General features: G+C 34.2%; 2 protein-coding genes across 2 annotated transcripts; both read left to right on the plus strand.

The window, feature by feature from the left end:
• The first annotated feature begins 14,602 nt into the window (after positions 1–14,602).
• LOC120074106 (F-box/LRR-repeat protein At1g67190) lies at positions 14,603–17,026 on the plus strand. The gene is made up of 3 exons (XM_039027117.1): positions 14,603–14,780; positions 14,851–14,910; positions 15,294–17,026. Exon 3 carries the CDS (start codon positions 15,437–15,439, stop codon positions 16,682–16,684), a length of 1,248 nt encoding a protein of 415 aa, XP_038883045.1. The 5' UTR covers positions 14,603–14,780; positions 14,851–14,910; positions 15,294–15,436; the 3' UTR covers positions 16,685–17,026.
• A 3,697-nt stretch (positions 17,027–20,723) lies between these two features.
• LOC120074326 (germin-like protein subfamily 3 member 2) lies at positions 20,724–21,533 on the plus strand. Its single transcript, XM_039027415.1, has one exon. The coding sequence runs from the start codon at positions 20,801–20,803 to the stop codon at positions 21,422–21,424; it is 624 nt and encodes a 207-aa protein (XP_038883343.1). The 5' UTR covers positions 20,724–20,800; the 3' UTR covers positions 21,425–21,533.
• The last annotated feature ends 967 nt before the right edge of the window (positions 21,534–22,500 follow it).

A 22,500-nucleotide genomic window follows, 5' to 3' on the forward strand; every position in this document is an offset into this window, starting at 1 on the left:
TATAGAAGTCTATCATTGATAGCCTTAAGTGTTAATATTTCAAGGTTAATTCTAATTGATGAAAGTCTATCAGTGATTTCAACTGGTAGCTGCTATCAGTAATAGACATGATAAAAGATATTATTAGTAATAGCTACTGTGTAATCAAAGTTGTTGGTTTTCTTTCAAAGTTGATCACTATTTATAAATCTATCATTAATGGCCACTGATAGCCTTAAGTATTAATATTTCAAGGTTGATTCTAATTAATGAAAGTGTATCAATGATAGCTGTTAATAATTGATAACAAACTAAAAGCTAATATTTCAAGACTGTATTAATTTTTCTCAAATTGAAAGTTATCGTTGATAGCAACTATCAATGATAGCAATTGATAGAAGCCATCATCGGTAGTAGTTAACAGTAGCTATAACTGATAGTTGCTATCAGTGATAGCTTTTAATTTGAGAAAACTGGGAAGATGTTAGATTTTATGTCCTAAAACTCGTAGTTTGTAAATTGATAAACATATTCTGTTTTGTTTTTCGATAAAATTGTTATTGAAATTGTAATCTCGAATCTAATAAACTAAGACCTGAAGCTATTTAATGTCGACTTGAACTTTATGTGATGACATAAAACATGGATCAAGTTCGAGTATATAGCCTAAAATGGTCTATAGTATAGGGATAAAGTTGGGCGCTTTGTTATGGGGACACTATGGATGCGGCCCACTTTGTAGTTAGTACAAACGATGTGATCCTGAATCGTTCATATAGAGATATGTGAGTGGGGGCATCCTATGCAATGAGTTTGTATAAGACTGGATCACGACTTTGTCACTTTTACTTTATAACACCGCTTACTGTTTAAAACTGAATAATTCAAATTTGATGACCTAGGTAACTCAATTTCAATCTTGAATTAACTATGAACTCATGTTTATTCGGAATTATCCTTAGATCTACATGAGTGAGAGAAGCTCAACAGTGCTGGCTCAATAAGCCTCCCATTTCAGGGGTAAGACCGGGTAAATAGCTGGGGACATAGAGTACAAGACGGACTTCACTCTTACCCATCTCTAAGGGTAGTAGATAGGTTGTTCCCTTAAGTGCTGACTTCGGAATAAGAACAAGAGGCATCACCTTCTCATTAGGTTGAGAGGAACTGGATTTGTTGATTGGACCACAAATCAATTGTTCTTTAGAAGTTCAGTAGGACTAAAGGAACAAGAAGTGTTCTCAGGGGTAAAACGATATTTTGACCCAGCCAAGACCACGAACAACCTGTGAAAGATTGACTTACTGGTTATGGTTATATCAGATGGACAGAAACATATCTACAGTGAGGGGAGTGCAACTACGAGACTTTAGTGGAATGACTCGTTAGTTAACAAATGTTGATTAATTAGGTCCAGGTCCATCAGGTCCCTCTGCTAGCTCATATGGATTAAACTTAGAATAGTATGTTGGATTAATTTGAATTGTTCAAATTAAGAAAAGGGATTAAAACCAACAAGTATATGCGATATCGCATCGATTTTTGTATGGCGCTCTATATTCAAATGTGATTTAAATTTCGAAAGTATGAATGCGGATTCATATTCGGGAGGTCAAAATTAGTCAAGAGGGTCAAAACTGTAAAAAGTCAAAGGGTTGATTTTTTGCTAAAAGTCAAAGTTTGACTTTGACCAAATAGAAAACACACCATTTTGCCCTTGACTAAGAGTTAGTGGAATTCTTTAATTCCATCATGTGGTATCAGAGCATACTTTAATTACGCTCAATTGCTTTTGGTGGTTATTTTTTTTCTTTGAAATGTGAACTAAAATGGATATATTACGATTTTGGCATTGTTTTTCTTTAAATTTCTTGTGAAAATTTGTAATTTCTCACATGTTTATGAGCATTAATGTGTGAAAAAGGGTCTGTAATTTTGTTAGAGTCATTAGAGTTGAAATTAGGTTGTAGTTACTTGGTTCTGGGAGAGAGGACAACATCAAAATTGAAGGAATATTGATTCCAGACCCGTTTCAGCCACAAACCCAACGACCCGACCCGCCACCCTGAGTTTCGACCTAGTTCGAAATAGCTTCGTGCGCCGCGCGCCCATGCATCGACCCGGTTCACCGCCCGCCTGCTGGCGCACCAATGCTTTTCGTTCAACCAGACCCGCCCACACTTCCATTGACCGTGCCAGTGCGCGTTAACCAGCCGATCCAGACGTCTGGACCGGTCCGTCTAACCTGGTTGAGCCAGTTTGACCGGTTCAACTTGGTTTTTGGTCTTTTTGGACTGGTTCGAGTGGTTTTTGAGCGATTCTAGATGGTTCAAAGTGTTTGAAGCCGGTTTCGGGAAGCTGGTTGTTGATTTCTTTAATAAATTAGTTATTTGTTTTTTAATGCCAAAATTGGTCAACTTTAGTATTGTTTACCTATTATGCATGTGATGTATAATGTTGTTTGATTATGTGTGCATATAGTATGTCATATAGTTTTAAAACCCCACCATAGGAAAAGCATGTGACATGCATTTGTTATATGTTATAAGTGTTATAAAATATATACTATGCATGCTTAGTTTTAATATAAATTTTATATTAAAGCATGTTTATTTGAAGGAAGTGTGTTATAGATGAATGCTTTAGGATTATAGTTGTTATAAAATAACCTAGACTTCTAAAATCTATAATATAGATAAGATCCATGCTCACTTAGGGTTAACCATCGAACAATCCCAATTTTCATAGAAAATAGGTCGATATCTTGTAAAACCGAAGTTACAAGAAAACTCACCCGGCAAGATCTTGGCAAAAATTCAGATAAGATGACTAAGGTTGAAGGTTTTTAAGTTGACGGTTCACAGAACACCTATTACCTGGAGATCGAGCCGACGTCTGAGTTAGGTTAAACTGGTTTTATGAGTATGCGTGAACGGTGTGAGGTAATAAAATTTGTTTATCACCTAGACATCGTAGGTTAAAATCTAGTATAAAAGTTACACTCGGATGAATCACCTAGACTTAGGATATGTTTAAGTTAGTTGAAATGTATCACTAAGTATTTTATACCCTAACCATCTAGAACACTTCAGCTGGAGAGAAGTAATGTACTTTTAGCTCTAGCGTCCCTAAGAATTCACATCGTGAGATTCATGCTTGGCTTTGGATCTCCCTGGGAGCGGACTCCATTCGAAGAGTTTTGCATGAGTCGATACCAAGGTGAATAGGGAAAGTTGTTCATAGTAAGTGGGAGAAGGAAGTATATCAACACATCCTACAATCTCTTTCATTAGGTCGCATCGTGAGATTTCTATAAGGCGCCTGCATGTCTGCCTTGGAGCGACCTTACCAATCGGAGGGTTGTATTATAGGATTCAGAACTCCGCAAACTCTAGAAATTGATAGGGTCTCTTAGGTCCGTTTTCATTTTTGTCTTTCCAACTTCGGGAGCATAATGATTCTGATCTTTGAGGTCTAAAAATTGAGGGTCACACTTACGAGAATTACTAAATGTTGGTAAATTCTTGACCAAAGTAGCGATAACTAAGTTATTATAGGAATAAGAGTTATTCTGGTGATAATATCTAGTCAAGATAGTCTTGGTTCAATGGAGGAATAGTCGATCACCCCTCGGTGAAGGTTATTCTAAACCGTTAAAATATCGTTGCAAATATAATAATGATGGGTACATTATTTTTTGCTAAACTTGATTGGATTTTAAAGATTAATGTTTTTTACTAAAAAGGATATGTTTTTCTTTTCAGCATGACTAGCTCTTTAGTTCAACTATTAGCTTCTGAAAAACTAAACGGCAACAACTACTTAACATGGAAAACAAATATGAATTCAACACTAGTATTAGATGACCTGAGATTTTTCTTAACTGAGGAATGTCTTCAGGCCCCTACCTCGAAAGAAGCACAAGGTAAATATGATTTACTAGTTGCTGAAACATGTTTAGTGGAGTATGATACCTCAACCTGAATATTGGATTCAGGAGCCACTAATCATATTTGCTTCTCTTTTTAGGAAACTAGTTCCTGAAAAAAGCTTGAAGAAGACGAGATTACCCTCAAGGTTGGAACAGAAGAGGTTGTCTCAGCCGAAGCAGTGGGAGACTTGAAGTTGTTTTTCAACAATAGATATATCATACTTAAAAATGTTTTGTATGCTCCTAAAATGAGACGGAATTTGATATCTATCACAAGTATATTGGAACAAATGTATAAAATATCTTTTGAAGTTAATGAAGCATTCATTTTTAGAAAAGGTATTCAAATTTGTTATGCTATACGTGAAAACAACTTATATAAGTTAAGACCAACTAAAGCAAAATTTGTCTTAAATACTAAGATGTTTAAAACAGTCGAAATTCAGAATAAAAGACAAAAGGTTTACTCTAATGCCTATCTATGGCACTTAAGACTTGACCACATAAATCTCAAAATGATTGAGAGATTGGTTAAGAATGGACTCCTACATCAGTTAGAAGACAATTCTTTACCTCCATGTGAGTCTTGTGTTGAGGGAAAAATGACTAAGAGATATTTTACTAGAAAAGGTCTCAGAGCCACAATACCCTTAGAGCTCGTACATTCGGACCTCTGTGGATCGATGAATCTCAAAGCTCGAGGTGGGTATGAATATTTCATCAGTTTTATTGATGATTATTCAAGGTATGATCATATTTACCTAATGCATCACAAGTCTGATTCTTTTGAAAAGTTCAAAGAATATAAGGCTGAGGTTGAGAACCAGTTAGGTAAAACAATTAAGACACTACGATCAGATCGAGGTGGGGAGTACATGGACTTAAGATTCCAAGACTATATGATAGAACACAAAATCAAGTCACAATTCTCTGCAACTAATATGCCTCAGCAGAATGGTGTATCTGAAAGAAGAAACGGAACCTTGTTGGACATGGTTCACTCAATGATGAGCTTTGTTAAGTTACTTGATTCCTTTTGGGGATATGCAGTAGAAATTTCCGTCTATATTTTGAATAACGTTCCCTCTAAAAGTGTTTCAGAAACACCTTATGAGCTATGAAAAGGGCGTAAAGGCAGTTTACGTCACTTTAGGATTTGGGGATGCCTGAAACACGTGTTGGTGCAAAATCCTAAAAAATTGGAACGTCATTCAAAACTATGCCTATTTGTAGGTTATCCAAAATAAACAAAAGGTGGTCTTTTTTATGATCCTCAAGAGATTAAGGTATTTGTATCGACAAATGTCACATTCTTAGAGGAAGACCACATAAGAAGTAATCAACCTCGCAGTAGACTAGTATTGAATGAAATTTCCAAAGACGCTACAGATAGAGCTAGTTCATCTACTAAAGTAGTAGATAAAACTAGTACATCTGGTCAGTCACATCCTTCTCAAGAGTTGAGAATGTCTCGACGTAGTGGGAGGGTTGTTCATCAACCTGACCGTTACTTAGGTTTAACAAAAACACAAGTCGTCATACCTGATGACGGCATAGAGGATCCATCGACCTATAAACAGGCGATGAAAGATGTGGACTGTGATTAGTGGGTCAAAGCCATGGATCTCAAAATGGAGTCTATGTGCTTCAATTTTGTCTGGAAACTTGTAGATCAACCAAATGATGTAAAACCAATTGGTTGTAAGTAGATCTACTAGAGAAAACGAGACCAAGCGGGTAAAGTACAGACTTTTAAGGCTCGACTTGTGGCAAAAGATTATACCCAGAGAGAGAGAGTGGATTATGAAGAAGATTTCTCTCTCGTTGCCACACTTAAGTTAATTAGAATACTCTTATCCATTACCATCTTTTATGACTATGAAATTTGGTAGATGGATGTCAAGACAATCTTTCTAAACGGCAATCTTGAAGAGAGTATCTATATGGCTCAACCAGAAGGGTTTATTGCACAGGGTCAAGAACAAAAGGTTTGTAAACTTCAAAAATCCATTTATGGGTTGAAACAAGCTTCTAGATCTTAAAATATAAGATTTGATATTGGCTTTGAACAAAATGTTGACGACCCTCGTGTTTACAAGAAGATCGTCAATTTTACTATAGCGTTCTTAGTTTTATATGTTGACGATATTATACTCATTGGGAATGAAGTAGGTTATCTAACTGACATCAAAAAATGGCTAGCAATGCAGTTCCAAATGAAAGATTTAGGAAATGCGCAATATGTTCTCGGGATTCAGACCATTCGGAATCACAAGAACATAACACTAGCCATGTCTCAAGCAACTTATATAGACAAAATGTTGTCTGGGTATAAGATGCATAATTCCAAAAGAGGTCTGTTACCTTATAGATATGAAATTCATTTGTCAAAGGATCAATGTCCTAAGACACCTCAAGAGGTTGAGGATATGAGACACATTCCCTATGCTTCCATAGTAGAGAGCCTGATATATGCAATGTTATGTACTAGACCTGACATATGCTACATAATAAGAATAGTCAGTAGGTATCAGTCCAATCCTGGATATGATCATTGGACTGCCGTTAAAAATATCCTCAAGTATCTTAGAAGAACGAGGAACTACATACTTGTATATGGTACTAAGGATTTGATCCTTAATGGATACACGGACTCTGTTTTTCAAACCGATAAAGATATAAGAAAATCTACATTAGGATCAGTGTTCATTTTGAATGAAGAAGCAGTAGTGTGGAGAAGTATGAAGCAAAACTATATTACGGACTCCACAATGAAAGTTGAATACGTAGCTGCATGTGAAGCAACAAAGAAAGCAGTATGGTTAAGGAAATTCTTGAGAGATTTGGAAGTCGTTCCAAATATGCATCTGCCTATCACCCTATATTGTGATAATAGTGGTGCAGTTGCAAATTCAAGAGAACCAAGAAGCCATAAGTGCGGCAAGCATATTGAGCGCAAATACCATCTTATCCGGGAGATTGTACATCGTGGAGACGTTGTAGTGACCTAGATATCTTTTGAGCAAAACATTGCTGATCCTTTTACAAAGGTCCTCACGACTAAAGTGATTGAAGGTCACCTACAGAGTCTAGGTCTACAAAGTTTGTAAACTAAGACAAGTGGGAGAACTTTTAGGTATATGCCTTAGTTTATTGTATTCATATGTTTATTGTACTCATATGTTTCTCACTTAAATTCAACATTGTGATACTTCACTAGGAGTTTTAGTCCAAGTGGGAGTTTGTTGGATTTTATATCCTAAAACTAGTAGTTTTCAAATTGATAAACATATTCTATTTTGTTTTTCGATAAAATTGTTATTAATTGTAATCTTGAATCCAATAAACTAAGTCCTGAGGCTATTAATGTAGACTTGAACTTTAATGTATGACATAAAACATGGATCAAGTTCGAGTATATAGCCTAAAATGGTCCATAGTATAGGGATAAGGTTGGTGCCTTGTTTGGGACACTAGGATGCGTCCACTTGTAGTTAGTACAAACGATGTGATCCTGAATCGTTCATATAGAGATATGTGAGTGGGGGCATCCTATGTAATGAATTTGTATAAGACTGGACCACGACTTAGTCACTTTTACTTTATAACACCGTTTACTGTTTAAAACTGACTAATTCAAATTTGATGACCTAGGTAACTCGATCTCAATCCTGAGCTAACTATGAACTCCTGTTTATTTGAGATTATCCTTAGATCTGCATGGGTGAGAGCAGCTCAACAACACTGGCTCAATAAGCCTCCCATTTCAGGGGTAAGACCGGGTAAATAGCTGGGGACATAGAGTACAAGACAGACTTCACTCTTACCCATCTCTAAGGGTAGTAGATAGGTTGTTCCCTTAAGTGCTGACTTCGGAATAAGAACAAGGGACCCCACCCTCTCACTAGGCTGAGAGGAACTGGATTTGTTGATTGAACCACAAATCAATTATTCTTTAGAGGTTTAGTGGGACTGAAGGAACAAGAAGTGTTCTCAGGGGTAAAACGGTATTTTGACCCAGCCAAGACCACTAACAATCTGTGAAAGATTAACTTACTGGTTATGGTTATATCAGATAGATAGAAACATATCTACAGTGAGGGAAGTGCAACTACGGAACTTTAGTGGAATGACCCATTAGTTAACAAATGTTGATCAATTAGGTTAAAGAGTTTTATCGGTTAATCTCGGATTGTTGGAGCCCATGATCTGTAGGTCTATTAGGTCCCCCTGCTAGCTCATATGGATTAAACTTAGAACAGTATGTTAGATTAATTTGAATTGTTTAAATTAAGAAAAGGGATTAAAACCGACAAGTATATGCGATATCGCTATCGATCTTTTGTATGGTGCTCTATATTCAAATGTGATTTGAATTTTAAAAATATGAATGCGGATTCATGTTCGGGAGGCCAAAATTAGTCAAGAGGGTCAAAACTGTAAAAAGTCAAAGGGTTGACTTTTTGCTAAAAGTCAAAGTTTGACTTTGACCAAATAGAAAAACACCATTTTGCCCTTGACTAAGAGTTAATGGAATTATCCAACATTTTTGTTGGATAATCCCACTAACTTAAGTGGACTATGTGTAAACATTTAGAATGACACATAACCCACTTTGGTTTAGTGCTTTGTAAGGTGTTGAATTTTGGTGAGTTTTTACATGCATTAGATGCATGTAATTGTTTGATAAAAAGAGGTTTTTGAAATCTTTTTCTCTTCTTCTTGAAAAAAGTTTTCTATTTTTGGTTTCCAATAATTCTCACCAAAATTTCTCCTTTCTTTCACACATTAACCTTGAACCACCATTTCTTTCCCTTTTCATTCCTTCATTCACGAGTCCCACAACCCGGTTCTGAGTCCAGAGAATAGCAGGTAAATTCTAGTGGTAGTTCGAAAGAGTTCGGGTCGAGATTCGCGAGAAAAAGCGTTTTCTGGAGCTACAAAGGTTGTACTCTACTCACTTTTAATTTAATGTTTTTCCTATATTTGCATGTTATTTTCCTTTTAATTAAAAGCAATTAGAGTGTAAATAGATCCTTATTCCGCTGCGTATGTCTCGTGCTCCATTAGAAGAAGTGAGCAAAATGGTGGCTAGGCATGGGTTTTTTAGTCTTTTACCATTTTTTGATCTATATATGCAATTATTTTATCCTTGTACTACATATTCTATTATTTTGGGTTTGAATTCTATTTATGCAACTAGCCCAAGAAAATTTGTGTAAGAGAGTTCTGCTGGAAAACACACACACACACACACACACACAAAACACTTCTATGTGAATCTTTTGTGAAGAAGATGAAGAACCGTAGGAAACTGAACAACTCACAATACACGTCTTCCACCAGAGAGAAAAAAGGGGGAGGGAGTTACAACTCTCTCTTTAAATTAATTTTCAAAAGATTAATATATATATATATATATATATATATGAAAACCTTGGTTTGAAACTCATCAACATATCCTGTAGAATCCCTTTACTCCCTTGCCCGAACATGCGGGAGAGTCATTTTGCTCAATACCTACTAACCTTAGTTGAGAGAGAGCCTTTTTGCTCGATCTCATCAACGTCGATAACATAAATCTTATGTGCACATAGAACTGAATAGGATCCTGCTTACCTTATCATACCTTTGGTAGCAAAGATCATCATATAATTGGGTACTTTACCATACCTTCAGTACCAAAGCTTATGAGTAGGTCTTCATATCATCACACATGTTAACATCATTAAATAACATACTTTCAAACTTACAAGAATCAGTAAATAACTAATTTAAATGCCAAGTCATGGCATGAAAACTCAAGTGGAACGCATGGAGATTTCATATAAAAACTGTCTTTAGAAAACTTCAATCATGCGTTAAACTCGATTCCTATTACTAAAAGCATGTGTTGAACATTGAAGTAAGAGTAACTATGCGTTTAACATTCATAAGTAAAACACTTAGAAAATATTTTGAAAACTAGTAACTCACTGTCTTAAGCTACTTATCCAAAGGGTTTGTAAGCCTCTCCTACTTGTGTTTGCCTTGAAATAAGGAAAGGTTCTTTGGTCAGTATAACTAGCTCCCTTTTGAACTTAGCGTATAAACTTAACTTCATCGCATACTAGTAATTTATCGCATCACAACTAGGTTTAACGCATCATAACCCATCTTTACCGCATGAGCTATCCTTAGCCATCTTACCTTATAACATGGTTGAAAATTTGGATATCTTTCCTCAGGGTGCTCGGATAAGCACTGAAACACCTTCTCAGCCTATGTGATGAACATCTACTATGCGATGTACTCAGAGCACCTTAGTTATGAACTCTTTGTCTATGCATCAATGTATATCATCAATTGGTCAACTGCTTGCTTGTTCTTTGTATACAGTTGTCTGCTTATTCATCCACAATATCATTTCAATTTTCAATTTTCCAGATTTCATAACTTTAATCTTAACATTCATTTAGCTAAACTCCTTTCTACGAATTTGCTCATAAACATCTTAATTTTCACTTACCTTAGAATTTGAGCATTACTCCTTTTGAGTTGATTGGAATCCTCCAATTTTCCTTCAAGCTTGCTGAGAACTCTCTCGCTTTCTAAGTCTTCAAATTGCAACAACACTTTTTCCCTTAGTCGTAAAAAAACTTTTGGCAAACCATTTGCCTTCTTCATCATGTTAATTTATACTTAGGCTTGCATGACGTTCCAACTTAATTAAACACCATCTGGCATACTTATCTTCCAATTGACATCTCTAAGATTGCCATCTAGCTTACTTACCAGTTAATTTGTTGGGTTGTGTATCATAAAACTCACAGTTTGTAAACTTAAATACATTCTATTATCAATAAAGATATTATTCAACATTTCTTCAACAAAGTTGTTATTGAATCTATTAATTGCATTCATAAAGTCTAAATCCAATAAACTAAGATCCATGGCTATTATATGAATACTTGAACTTTATGTAGAGACATAAAGATGGATCAAGTTCAAGTAAATAACCAAAACAGTCTATAGTATATGATTAAGGTTGGGTACCTTATTTTAGTAACACTATTGGATGTGGTCTACTTTGTAGCTAGCGGTTACAAGTTGTTGTAAAGATACTATAAACGAAATGATCCAGATTCATTCATGTATTGACATGAGAAGTAGGGTCGTCCTATGCAATGAGTTTCTATAAGATCGGACTAAGAAATAAGTCACTCTTACTTTATAACGTTGTTTACTGTTTAAGACTGTCTATTTCACTTAGATGACCTAGGTAACTTGCTCTTAATCCTGAGCTAACTATGAACTCCGATTTATTTGGGATTATCCTTATATTTGCATGGGTGAGGGTTGGCTCAACAGCGCCGACTTAATAAGCCTCCCATTTCAGGGGTAAGACCGGGTAGATAGTTGGGGACATAGGGTGTAAGATGGAATTCACACTTACCCATTTTAGGGATAGGAGAAAAGTTATTCTCTTAAGTACTGTATCCAAGTTTTGAACAAGGGCCCCCACCCTCTCACTGACCTGAGAAGGATTCAGTTTAATGATTAGATCAAAAACCAATTGTTCATTAGAGAATCAGTTAGAATTTAAGGAACAAGACGTAATATCGGGGGTAAAATAGCATATTGACCCAACCATTATTACGAACAACCTGTGAAGGGTCGACTTACTGGTTATGGTTAAATCATGTGGACACAATATATCTATAGTGAGGAGAGTGCAACTATCGAGCTATAGTGGTGTGATTTGATAGTTAACGAATACTGATTAATTTTTCTGAAGAGTTTTAACCAATTAATCTTAAATCGTTGGAGTTCATGATCTGTAGGTCCATCGGGTCCCTCTACTAGTTGTAAAACATGAACACCTTGAATTATTAAATTGAGTAAATTTGGAATGATATCAATTTGAATTGTTCAAATTGAGTTTCAATTTGAAAATGTTTAAATTGAAATTAGGGTTTTGAGTTTGAATAAATTCAAAATCAAATTAGGGTTGTTTAATTATATTCCATATAATTAATGTTTAATTTATTGAAATTAAACGAAATTGGAGAATTTATAATGTTTAAATATTGATTTAGATATTAATTACATGAATAAGATTCATGTTGGAAATTAGATGTGTGATTAATTTGATATTTGATATTAAATTAATTAATTAAATAAATATGTTTAATTAATTAAAAATAAAATTAATTTCAATTTTAAAATTCAATTTGGGAAATTGAATATTGAAATTTTGAATTTGATTAATTAGAAATTAATCAAATTTAATTTAATTAATTTGGAACTAATTAGATTTTTGGAAATTAAGGAATTAATTTGAGAAAAATTAGAAATTTAAGAAAGTGGGTTTTTCTCACTTTTCTCAAGCTTGAAGTGTGTTCCTCATGTAATCACACAATTCTCACCTTCCAATTGATAGCAGCTGTTGGCCAATTTCATTATGGAAATGGTTGCATGCTGCTAGTGAACAAAAACTCTCTGAATTGAAAAAGAGATAAGTTGGCTGAAGCTGGAGATTTTTTTTTCCGGAACTTTTTCTTTTTCCTCTTCAAACTCACCAATTTCCTTCATAAAATTCACTCAAATCTGAGTTCTACCACTCAAATTCAAGGATGAGAATAGTAGAGTTCACGGTCGATTTGGAGTTGAATTGGAGTGAAGAGCAACTTGGAATTGAAGAATTCATCAAGAGGTATGTAATATGAAACCCACTTGTAATTTTTTGAAAATGCATGCTTTAGAACTAAAATTAAATGTAATTAGAGTGCTTATTGATTTTGTTTGCTTCCGTTGCATGCTTGTGTATTCCATCATATTAAGTTCAATTCCTCAGCTTAACTTCACTACATGGCCTTGCGGCCACTTCAGCCTTTTCCTGATCAGCGCATACTTCTACCCATCGTTATATCCTCCCCCACCTCGCTTATCAACCTAGCTCTCAACATTGGCATACGAGGTTGGTAGCAAACTTCCCTCACACCACATTGTTGTATTTAGCTATAACGTCCTCTTCCTAGACCTCTAGCCGCATGGCGCCTCATAGCTCCGACGCGTGGGGTCCTCTACTTTCTCTAAGTTTTTAACTTATTTCCACCTCACCCGAGAGCTCAACATTCCATATTTAACATATTTTTCCTGCCTCTTTTCCAGCTTGCCATTGTTTAAACTCCCAAACTTTCTATGCTTCGACTGCTTTTACAACCTGAGAGCATATACTCCTAACACTTAAGAAGATTTTCCTTCTCTTAAACATTAACAACACATCTTTCATTAAATATACTTAGCTTACTCTTGCATTAATGTTAATACACATCTTTAACACACAATTAAAGGAACTTAAACTTAATTAACTGATAAAACAAGTTTAAGGATTTGCATGAAGACCTCTATTAGAGTATGCAGGGAATAACTACACCATGTGACGACCCTAAGGGCGAGTTTGCACTCCTCCACGCAACAAGGACGTTGTGAAATCGAGTGGGGGAGAGTGTCACATATCAATGATCTGACATGCATGGCGAGATACGAGTGGGCTGACTAGTCCCAAGGTATGCTCACTGGGGCATCGAGATAGCGAACAAGCGGTGCTATAGGCATATGCCTATTCCTGAGTGTCTATGATGGACGAACATATAGCCTTAGCACCACACTGGTCGGGAGCTATTTCCACTCCCTTGATGAGCTCATGGGAGGGCGAAACCAATCTAACTTGAGGGTATTATAGAAGGCTTACCTCGACTTGGGACAATCGAGGTGTCACACGGGAGGCTGCATGCGCAAGAGCTCTAACCGCGTGACAGTATGCTTAGTTATTCCATTAAATTTACCAACAAAGTTTAACAACAAGTGAATTTCAACGAAAAAAAAATAAATTGAGTTTTTTCCTTTTTAATCTCAATTTACCATGTCATGGCCATTTTTTTTCTTTAAACATCATATTAATATATTTTTTAGGAAATTGTCAGAAATAACACGTTTAAGTTTTCACCTTACAAAATTAGTATGTTTTTTGAAAACTCATAAAAATAGTTTTTCTTGGTTCATCTTGGGCGATATTTCCCAAATATAAAATCTTGCAAATCTTTCTTTCAATTTATATTTACACGAATTTCTAAATTGATTTTCTGATTATCTAAATAATTTACCAATTATATTTTCAAATTCCTCTAAATTATGTAATATTTCATAGTTTGATTTTTTAATTTTGGAAAAATTTGGGAAGATTACATAACATTTCGATTCTTTTAAATATCAGTGTGTAATTTGGCTAAATGTAGCAAGACAAGGTCCAAAACAATCAATAAGTTAGAATTTTTTTTTAACTAAATCTCGGTATCGATCTCGCCTGAGATAGATCAAGAAAACCTATGTGAATGAATTTAAAAAAAAACGTGTAAGGTGAAAATTTCTAATAATTTTCCTATATTTTTTTACATGTAAATAATGGTCAACTAACTTCAAGACGTAAATGATTTAAGAACTATTTTCGAAAGTGTCTCTTATATAACTTCTTAAACCAAATAAGTACCAACAGATTGTATTTTTTCTTTAATATTGTCTAACTTTTATTAGTATAATAATTACAAGAAAAAATGAGCGACTAACTTTGAAGAAGTGAATGCTAATTAAGATTAAGCTAAACTGTTTGATAATTTAACAAAGAAAAAAAAAGGATAATAGGGATTAGAAAGGGAGCGACGGGTAGGGTGTAGAGCATAGCAGTGGTCAAACGTTGAAACACCTTACACACGCAACGCAAACCCTTCCCAGTCCCGACTTTCATTATTTTAATTATTATAATATTTTATTTTTTCTCAAGCAGTGGAATGCAAAGTTCCGATTCCGATCTTATCTTTGTTCGATTTCAGTAAGTATCAATTTCCATCTAATTCCCCAATAGCTTCCCCTTCTTACAATCTAGGTCTTCATTTTGACAGCCTGTTGCTATGGCCGCCGGTGTTCAAGTTCGATCGGGATCATTTTCATCTCAGTATCGAGTAAGCCAAGTCATCTGTTATGATTACGTTTAGAAATTGATAGATTATCGTTTCCATTACTTGTACTGAGAATTAGATTGGTTCAAGCGGTTGATGGCTGGCCGCGTTAATTAGTTTGTCCTGTTTGTTTGTTGACGATCGATTTCCGATACAATTTGGAATTTCTGGGGATTTTGAGTGAGCATTGTTGTTTTAGTAAAACCCCAGATTGCAGATTCATTTGTACTTTACATGTGAGAATTTTGTTTTAGTAGGTAACTTTTCTTTTTTAGATTTCTGTTTCAGATCCGGTTTTTTGTTGGCAATTTGTATTGAATTACTTTCGTCATTTTGATTGAAAACCCGTTTTTTATTGGTTTTCTGGTTCTTAATAACTGCTGCAGATAGTACAGATGATGGGCACTAGGCGGCTTTAAGATTTAAATCCTGTTATTGGGTGTGTATTCATGGTTTTGGGTGCTGGAATTTCATGCTCTGTGTAAATTTCTGGAAGTAATTGGTTCATCTTGTGCTTCCTATTTTGGGGATGGAGCATCTTCCTGTTGAAGTGATTGGTAACATACTTTCCCAGCTCAGAGGTGCTCGAGATGCAGTGATCGCTTCGGTAACTTGCAAGAAATGGAGAGAGGCTTGGCGCAATCACCTCCACACCCTCTCTTTTGATTCTCGTGATTGGCCTGTCTATCATGAACTCTCAACCAGCAGATTGGAAATTCTTATAACTCAAACGATATTTCAGACAACTGCGCTGCAACATTTGGCAATTTCAATGGATGAAGTTGATGAATTCTCTGCTGCACCCGTGATGGCTTGGCTCATGTATACTAGGGATACTTTGCGCCAACTTCACTATCATGTGAAGACAACCCCGATCTTCAATATTATTGAGAAATGTGGTCGACAGAAGCTTGAAGTGCTGGCATTGGCTTATAATTCTATAACAGGTGTAGAACCCAGTTATCAGAAGTTCCCTTGCTTAAAATCACTTTCACTGAATCATGTCAGTGTCTCTACATTGGATTTGAGCCTTCTTCTGACCACTTGTCCTAAACTTGAGAAATTGGCTCTGATCAGTCCTGATATTGCAATGTCTGATATGGAAGTTAGCAGTTCCTCATTGAAAGATATATATGTTGAAGCAATCAGTTTGGACAAGTTTATATTGGAGGCTGATACCCTTGAAGTAATGCATTTAAAAGATTGTACTCTTGAGCTGTTTGAAGTGGTTAGCAAGGGAGCCTTGAGAGTTCTAAGGATTGATGATGTAAGTGTTATCCATCTTGATATTGGTGAGAACATGGAAAATCTTGAGGTTGTAGATGTCTGCAACTTTACAATTATGTGGCCAAAATTCTACCACATGATCTCAAAATCATCAAAGTTAAGGAAGCTTCGGCTTTGGGGTGTGGTATTTGATGACGATGATGAGGTAGTGGATTTAGAGACTATTTGTATGTGTTTTCCTAGGTTAAGCCATCTATCTCTATGTTATGATTTGAAAGATGGAATCCTTCAGCATAGCTTGCAGGGGTCATCTAATTTGTTGAATGTGGTAGTGCTTGAACTTGGATGGAGTGTAGTTAGTGAATTTTTCTCTGAATGGATGGGAAAACTTCTAGGAAGGTGCCCCAATTTGAAAAAGTTGATCATATGTGGGGTTGTTTCTGAGGTCAAAACCCATGATGAATGCCAAACTTTAGCGAACTTCACCTTTTCCGTTGTCCAATTGATGAGAAAGTATATGCACGTGGAGGTTCAGTTTGAATATGAATAGAAAGTTCATGGAGATCGCCAAGTCCATTCGAGATTTATGAGATTATAATCCACCCCATAAGGATCCTGAGATCCTACTTGTTCCACAGTCATAATTCTGAAATCATTTGTCTTTCTTTACAACCATTCATTACTTTGAGCAATTGTCAATTGCAATCCTTGTTGACATATGACGAAACTTTTCTTTTCATTTTCCACAGGTTCATTTCTAGAGACTTGCTAGGATTCTGTATCTATCTTCTCTGATTTTGTATATTTTTCCAAGTCCCCTGAACTCTTTTTTCTTTTCCATATATACTTCAAGCAAATAGCATTTATAAATCACGTGCTTTTCATTTATACAGATTCCATGTCAGGAAACATTTAGTTATTTGTTTATATAACCCTTCTTCGGCTGTTGTATTTGAGCATGCATGTTGTCTGTGAGGGTATTTTCTATCAAAACTGAGGCAGGAGCATTGTCAAGGAACTCAAATCTTCCAAGATACAAGGTTACATATTGATAAATCTATCCTCTGATATGTTAGGAGCGTTGGCATAGAAGCTTTGCACGTTTTTTTTTGTTTTTTTCGTCTTTCTTTCTCGTTAAATGATAATACCATCAAAACATTTGTTTTTTTTGGATTATTGTTTTGACATAGTTTATGATTTTACTGCTGTCTCTTGAGTTTTACAGCTACTCTTATTTCTTGCATTATATGTATAGCTAGGAAGTGTGGAATCAAAATCTCTTATTTACGAAAGAGAACACATTTAGTAAGTAGCCAGCTTGTACTATTTGCCAGTGAGATGATTCCCATGGCCAGCTTTTGTTTCAATTTTGGTATATATATTGACTGTTTGTATCTTAGGGCCACAAGGGCACAGGGCAGCCAAGTTTGTTTCTTTACAAAATTGATTACTACCCACAGCTTTTAGTTGTTTTGCAGTTCGGGAATGTTAAAAAATACATCCCAAATCCCCAATAATATGTCATTCTGTTTCTTGGTGTTTAGCTCATTTAAGTCATTTGTATTGTATTGTGATAGACTCCTATTAGACTAGTGTGTTCACAGAAGCGCGTGAGGAAGGAAATGAGGAAGGAAACGGGGGGTGAGAATTTGTATGGTTAGTGTGTGGCCAAAGTAATTGTTTGTTAGATAGGGCCGGCCACTGGGCATTTTGGCATGTCGTTTTGAGTATTCTCTATGATGAGAATTGGGAGAGGTAGAAAGCTCTTAATCTTCTTTCTTGTGATCCATTTTGTAAATGAAATTGTTGGCAAGATCTATCATATTGCTTAGTATTGAGGTTGCTGTTTGTTATTTGGTTCTTAAATCATGTTAGCTTTTCGTTACTTTATAGTTAATAATTAATTTGCAAGTTTGGTGTATGCCAATTGCCAACTATATTGTGAGGTGGTAGTCTCTTTCATTTTCGGTTGCTTTTGGGGTTAATATTTTTCAATAAATTATATCACGTTTGAGATGGGAATGTAGAGTCTTGTAGTGATTTTCTAAGTGCTTGCAAAAGTATTTCTAAGTGAAAATGAAGTGTTTTTAGTAGCAACAAAGTTAATCCAAACCTCATACCTAAATGGATGAGCTAGGCTCAAATTCACACTCTTTTGCACTGTGTTTGTAAATGAATAATTGTTGTTGTTTCTCTCTCTCCTTAATACATTGTTCGAGAAAGGCTTAATTTCTTTTAAGTGTGCTATAGTATAAATTTTTAGTCTCTCTATTTCAAAGTGAGCATATCTTATTTGACATAAAATGTATACTATTGACATAAAAAGATAGAGAGCTGAATTTTCCACCTAATGTTGAATTCAAAAAGAAGGAAATGAAATCTTTGTCCTATTCTATTTGAAGACAATTTTCAATGGAAAGAAAAAAAGAGGATGGAGTGACGAAGAAAAGGTTGTAGATGCTCGTAGTTTATCTTAATCAAAATGGTTATTTAAAATACAGTAAGATTTCAAAGTATCTTTTCAATCTTTCCTTTTTAGAAAGGAAAAAAAAAAGATTAATTAGATAGATAAGAATTATTATGACCTAAATTTTGAGAGTTAGTAGATAACACAAGAAGCAAATGAGAAAGAAGTTGAGTTTATTATTTATTTATTTTTTGTATGCTCATTTTGACTAATATTTTAGTGTTATCATTTTTAATGATGGGTCATGTTTTTTATATATTAATTTTTAGAATATTATGTTATAAATTTACTAGCAAGGATTTGAACTTTACCAAATCATCTGTAATCTTTCTTTATCGTCACGTGTACATAATGTGTGTGTATGTAGTATGCATCAAAATACGTCACATGTCCAAATAATTTTGATAATTGTGTATATATATGAATTATGATAAGTAGTTATAGAGGGAAAAATCAAAAGAATGCGAGTAATAATAACCCCACATTCACAAATGGCAAAACATTTAATCATTCTTGCACCATCCTTCTTCCTTAAGCCTCAAGTAAAAATATATAGTGGTTGGCAGCTCAATTTGTGAGCAATCAAGCATGCACCACCCACATCATTCCATGAGATACAATCATGGCATATTGGCCATTTCACAAGTATCATGAATACAATAAACTTTTCTATATGAACTAATCAAATAATTAAACACAAATATCACCTTATTTCTCATCTTTCACCTGAAATCGAGATTTCCAATGTGTTTGTACGCGCGTGTGGATACTTATTTTATTTTTAAAAAATCTTTAATTAGAAATGGAGTGAAAAGAAAAAATTGGGGACAAGAAAATTAGGTTACGTTTGGTATTACTGTATCAAAAAACCATTTAAAAACAATCTTAACCGTTTTTTGTATTTGGTAAAACAGATTTAATTAAATTTGTTAAAATCATTTTTAAAAAATAGATAATTTTACGTTGACTTTAAAAGTGGTATCTTTCTAACTTTTGAATTCTCCTAAAATCATATAAAATTTTTAATTAATATTTAATTTTCAATTTTATACTTTAAAAAGAAGATTTATTTTATATATTTATCTATTTCTCACCTAATTAAGTCTATATTTTTCATGAGTTAATTGCATCTTTTTTTTTAAGTATAACATATTCATTTTTTAAAATAAAACTATTTTCCTTAATATTTGAGAATTAATCTATAACAAACAAAATTTATCATATTAAATAATTATTTAAATTTTTATTACAATTTTTTTTCTAAAAAAATTGATTATAAATCTATTTTAGTTATCATATCTAAAATAATATGTTTTTATATTTATTTACCAAATACACTACCTACTTCAAATTTAAGCTGAAATTACCAAACATTATTTTATTTATTTTTATAGCTGATTTTTTTTAAAAAGTACAACTACGAATGATTATTTTAAAAACTACAATAATTTCAATGAAGCCTAAAGAAATCAAAGATGGGTGTGGGTGAGATATTTAAAAAGTTCTTAAGGTGGGTGATAAAAACATTATCGTAATGCAAGGGTAATAACGTAAGGATGTATAACAATGATTTGGGCTTATAAACTTTAAATTTAGGCCTTTCTAATTTTAATATGTGATGATTTAATTTCAATATATAATAATCTAAAATTTATAATAATTTAATCTATTAGTATTTTCGTTTGGATCCTACTATACTAAAATGTGGAGATTTAAGTTTTGATCTCAAATTGAAAAGGTATATGTCAATTATGGCGGAGTGATGCTCAAGTTGACCTTTCAAAAATTTATTCTTTATATTTTTTAACATTTAGTCCATATACTTTCAATAGATTTCAAATTTAATTTTTATATTTTCAATAAATCTTAAAATAAATATTTAAATTAACATTTTAAATAAGTTAACATATTTATTATTCATTACCTATTTTTTTTTATAAATATTGATATCGATATTTTATTCAAATATAAAAATCCATCCATCTCAGTTAGACATTTATACAAATTGTAGCTTTGATCAAGCTATCTAAAAGAAAAAAAAATGTTAGATGATATAATTAAAATTGTCTTTAAAATTTTTTGGATCAATTCGTGATTGAAGACGTTCTTTAATTGTATATAAACCCATCAACCACCCCAAGATTATTGGAATCATCAAACAACACAAACAATTTGATCACTCACAAAGTTCAAATCGAAATGTCTCTCAAAATCCTCATACCCATTTTAATTCTCACAATCGCCATGGCCTCCGATCCCGACCCACTTCAAGATTTCTGCATCCCAATTTCAAACCCAAAATCCCCAAATAAATTATGCAAGAACTCAACCGCCGTCACCGCCAATGACTTCATCTTCTCCGGCGGAAAATCCTGCGGATCCTTCTCGGAAAGTGGGTTCGCAACCGTATCGGCAAACCCAAGTAATTTCCCGGGATTGAACACGCTGGGAATGTCGTTCGTACGCGCCGATTTCAAAGAAGGGGCAATAAATCCGCCGCACGTGCACCCACGGGGGGCGGAAATGGTGTACGTGGTTCAGGGGAGGGTTTACGTCGGTTTTGTTGACTCGGCGAACCGGGTTTACGCGAAGGTAATTGAAGAAGGGGAAGTGATGGTGATTCCGAGAGGGCTGGTTCATTTTCAGATGAACGTGGGGAAGAGAAAAGCGACGGTTTTTGGGTGTTTTAATAGTCAGAATCCGGGGACTCAGAAAATGGCGGCGGCCATTTTTGGGTCCGGGATTAAAGAAGAGCTTTTGGAGAAGGCTTTTGGGTTGAGTTCTAAGGAGATTAGGAGGATGAAGAGAATGTTTGAATCTTGAGAATTCTCTTTCATCTTTTTTTTTTCCTTATTCTTAAATTTTAAATTTTTATTGTTTGGGTGTTGTTTTGTAATTTAATGAGGAAGACATTGAATTTTTTTCCGTGGTTTAAATCTTATTTTGGTTCTTAAAGTTTGAATCTTGTTTTATTTTGATCTTTAAACTTTCAAAAACATCTGTTTTAGTTCCTGAACTTAGAAAAATTGATTATTTTGGTCTCTATTATTAAGATTATGTTAACTCATTAAGATGGAATCGGTTTAAAAATGAAATTACAACTAGCATCGATTTAGCAAGATAAATCTGAAGTAAAATATCATAATAAACGTGTCAAAATATTGAACGACCAAAATCTTGGATGTAAAATAACTTGAGATTTCCTATAGAAAATCACTTTTCTACCTAATTCAAAATTGAAACCCTAAATTTTTTAGCATGACTTATTTGACAACCTAGTCATGCAAAAATACAAGTATCTCACCAATATGTTTAAGAGTTAACAAAATCTTGATATAGTAGGATCAAAATAAGTACTTCTTAAAAGTTTAGGGATTAAAATGAACGTTTTTGAAAAATTAGGACCAAAATAGAATGAGATTCAAAATTCATGGATCAAAATAAGATTTAAACCTTTACCTCCCTTATTTTTTTGGTGAATTAAGTGTTGTGAATATTGGGAGTGCATTAGTGTGTAATATTGCTAGGTTTAAAATATCATTCTCGATAAACATATTGAGGTTTTAATTTTACAGAAATATCGATAAAATGTCGATATCAAATCCATGAAAATATTGAAATATCAACATGTCGATAAAAATTCAATACTCTGTTGCAATATCATCAAAGGTACTAATTAGATAAGTAGACAAGATATTCTAATTATTATAATGGTTGAATTTAGCTTAGCTAACCCACATCGTCTATCAAGAAAATAAATCCCCCATCTATCTTAGATTTATTTTTAGAACAATCCTGCCAAAAAGCTTCATACCAATAGAGATAGTTACCACCCTCTTTTATAAAACCATACTAACCCATTTGTGACTTTAATATAGCTTCAATTGTGTTTTCAATGT

This window comes from Benincasa hispida, chromosome 3 (genome assembly GCF_009727055.1).
Source record: "Benincasa hispida cultivar B227 chromosome 3, ASM972705v1, whole genome shotgun sequence".
Taxonomy (NCBI): Eukaryota; Viridiplantae; Streptophyta; class Magnoliopsida; order Cucurbitales; family Cucurbitaceae; genus Benincasa; species Benincasa hispida.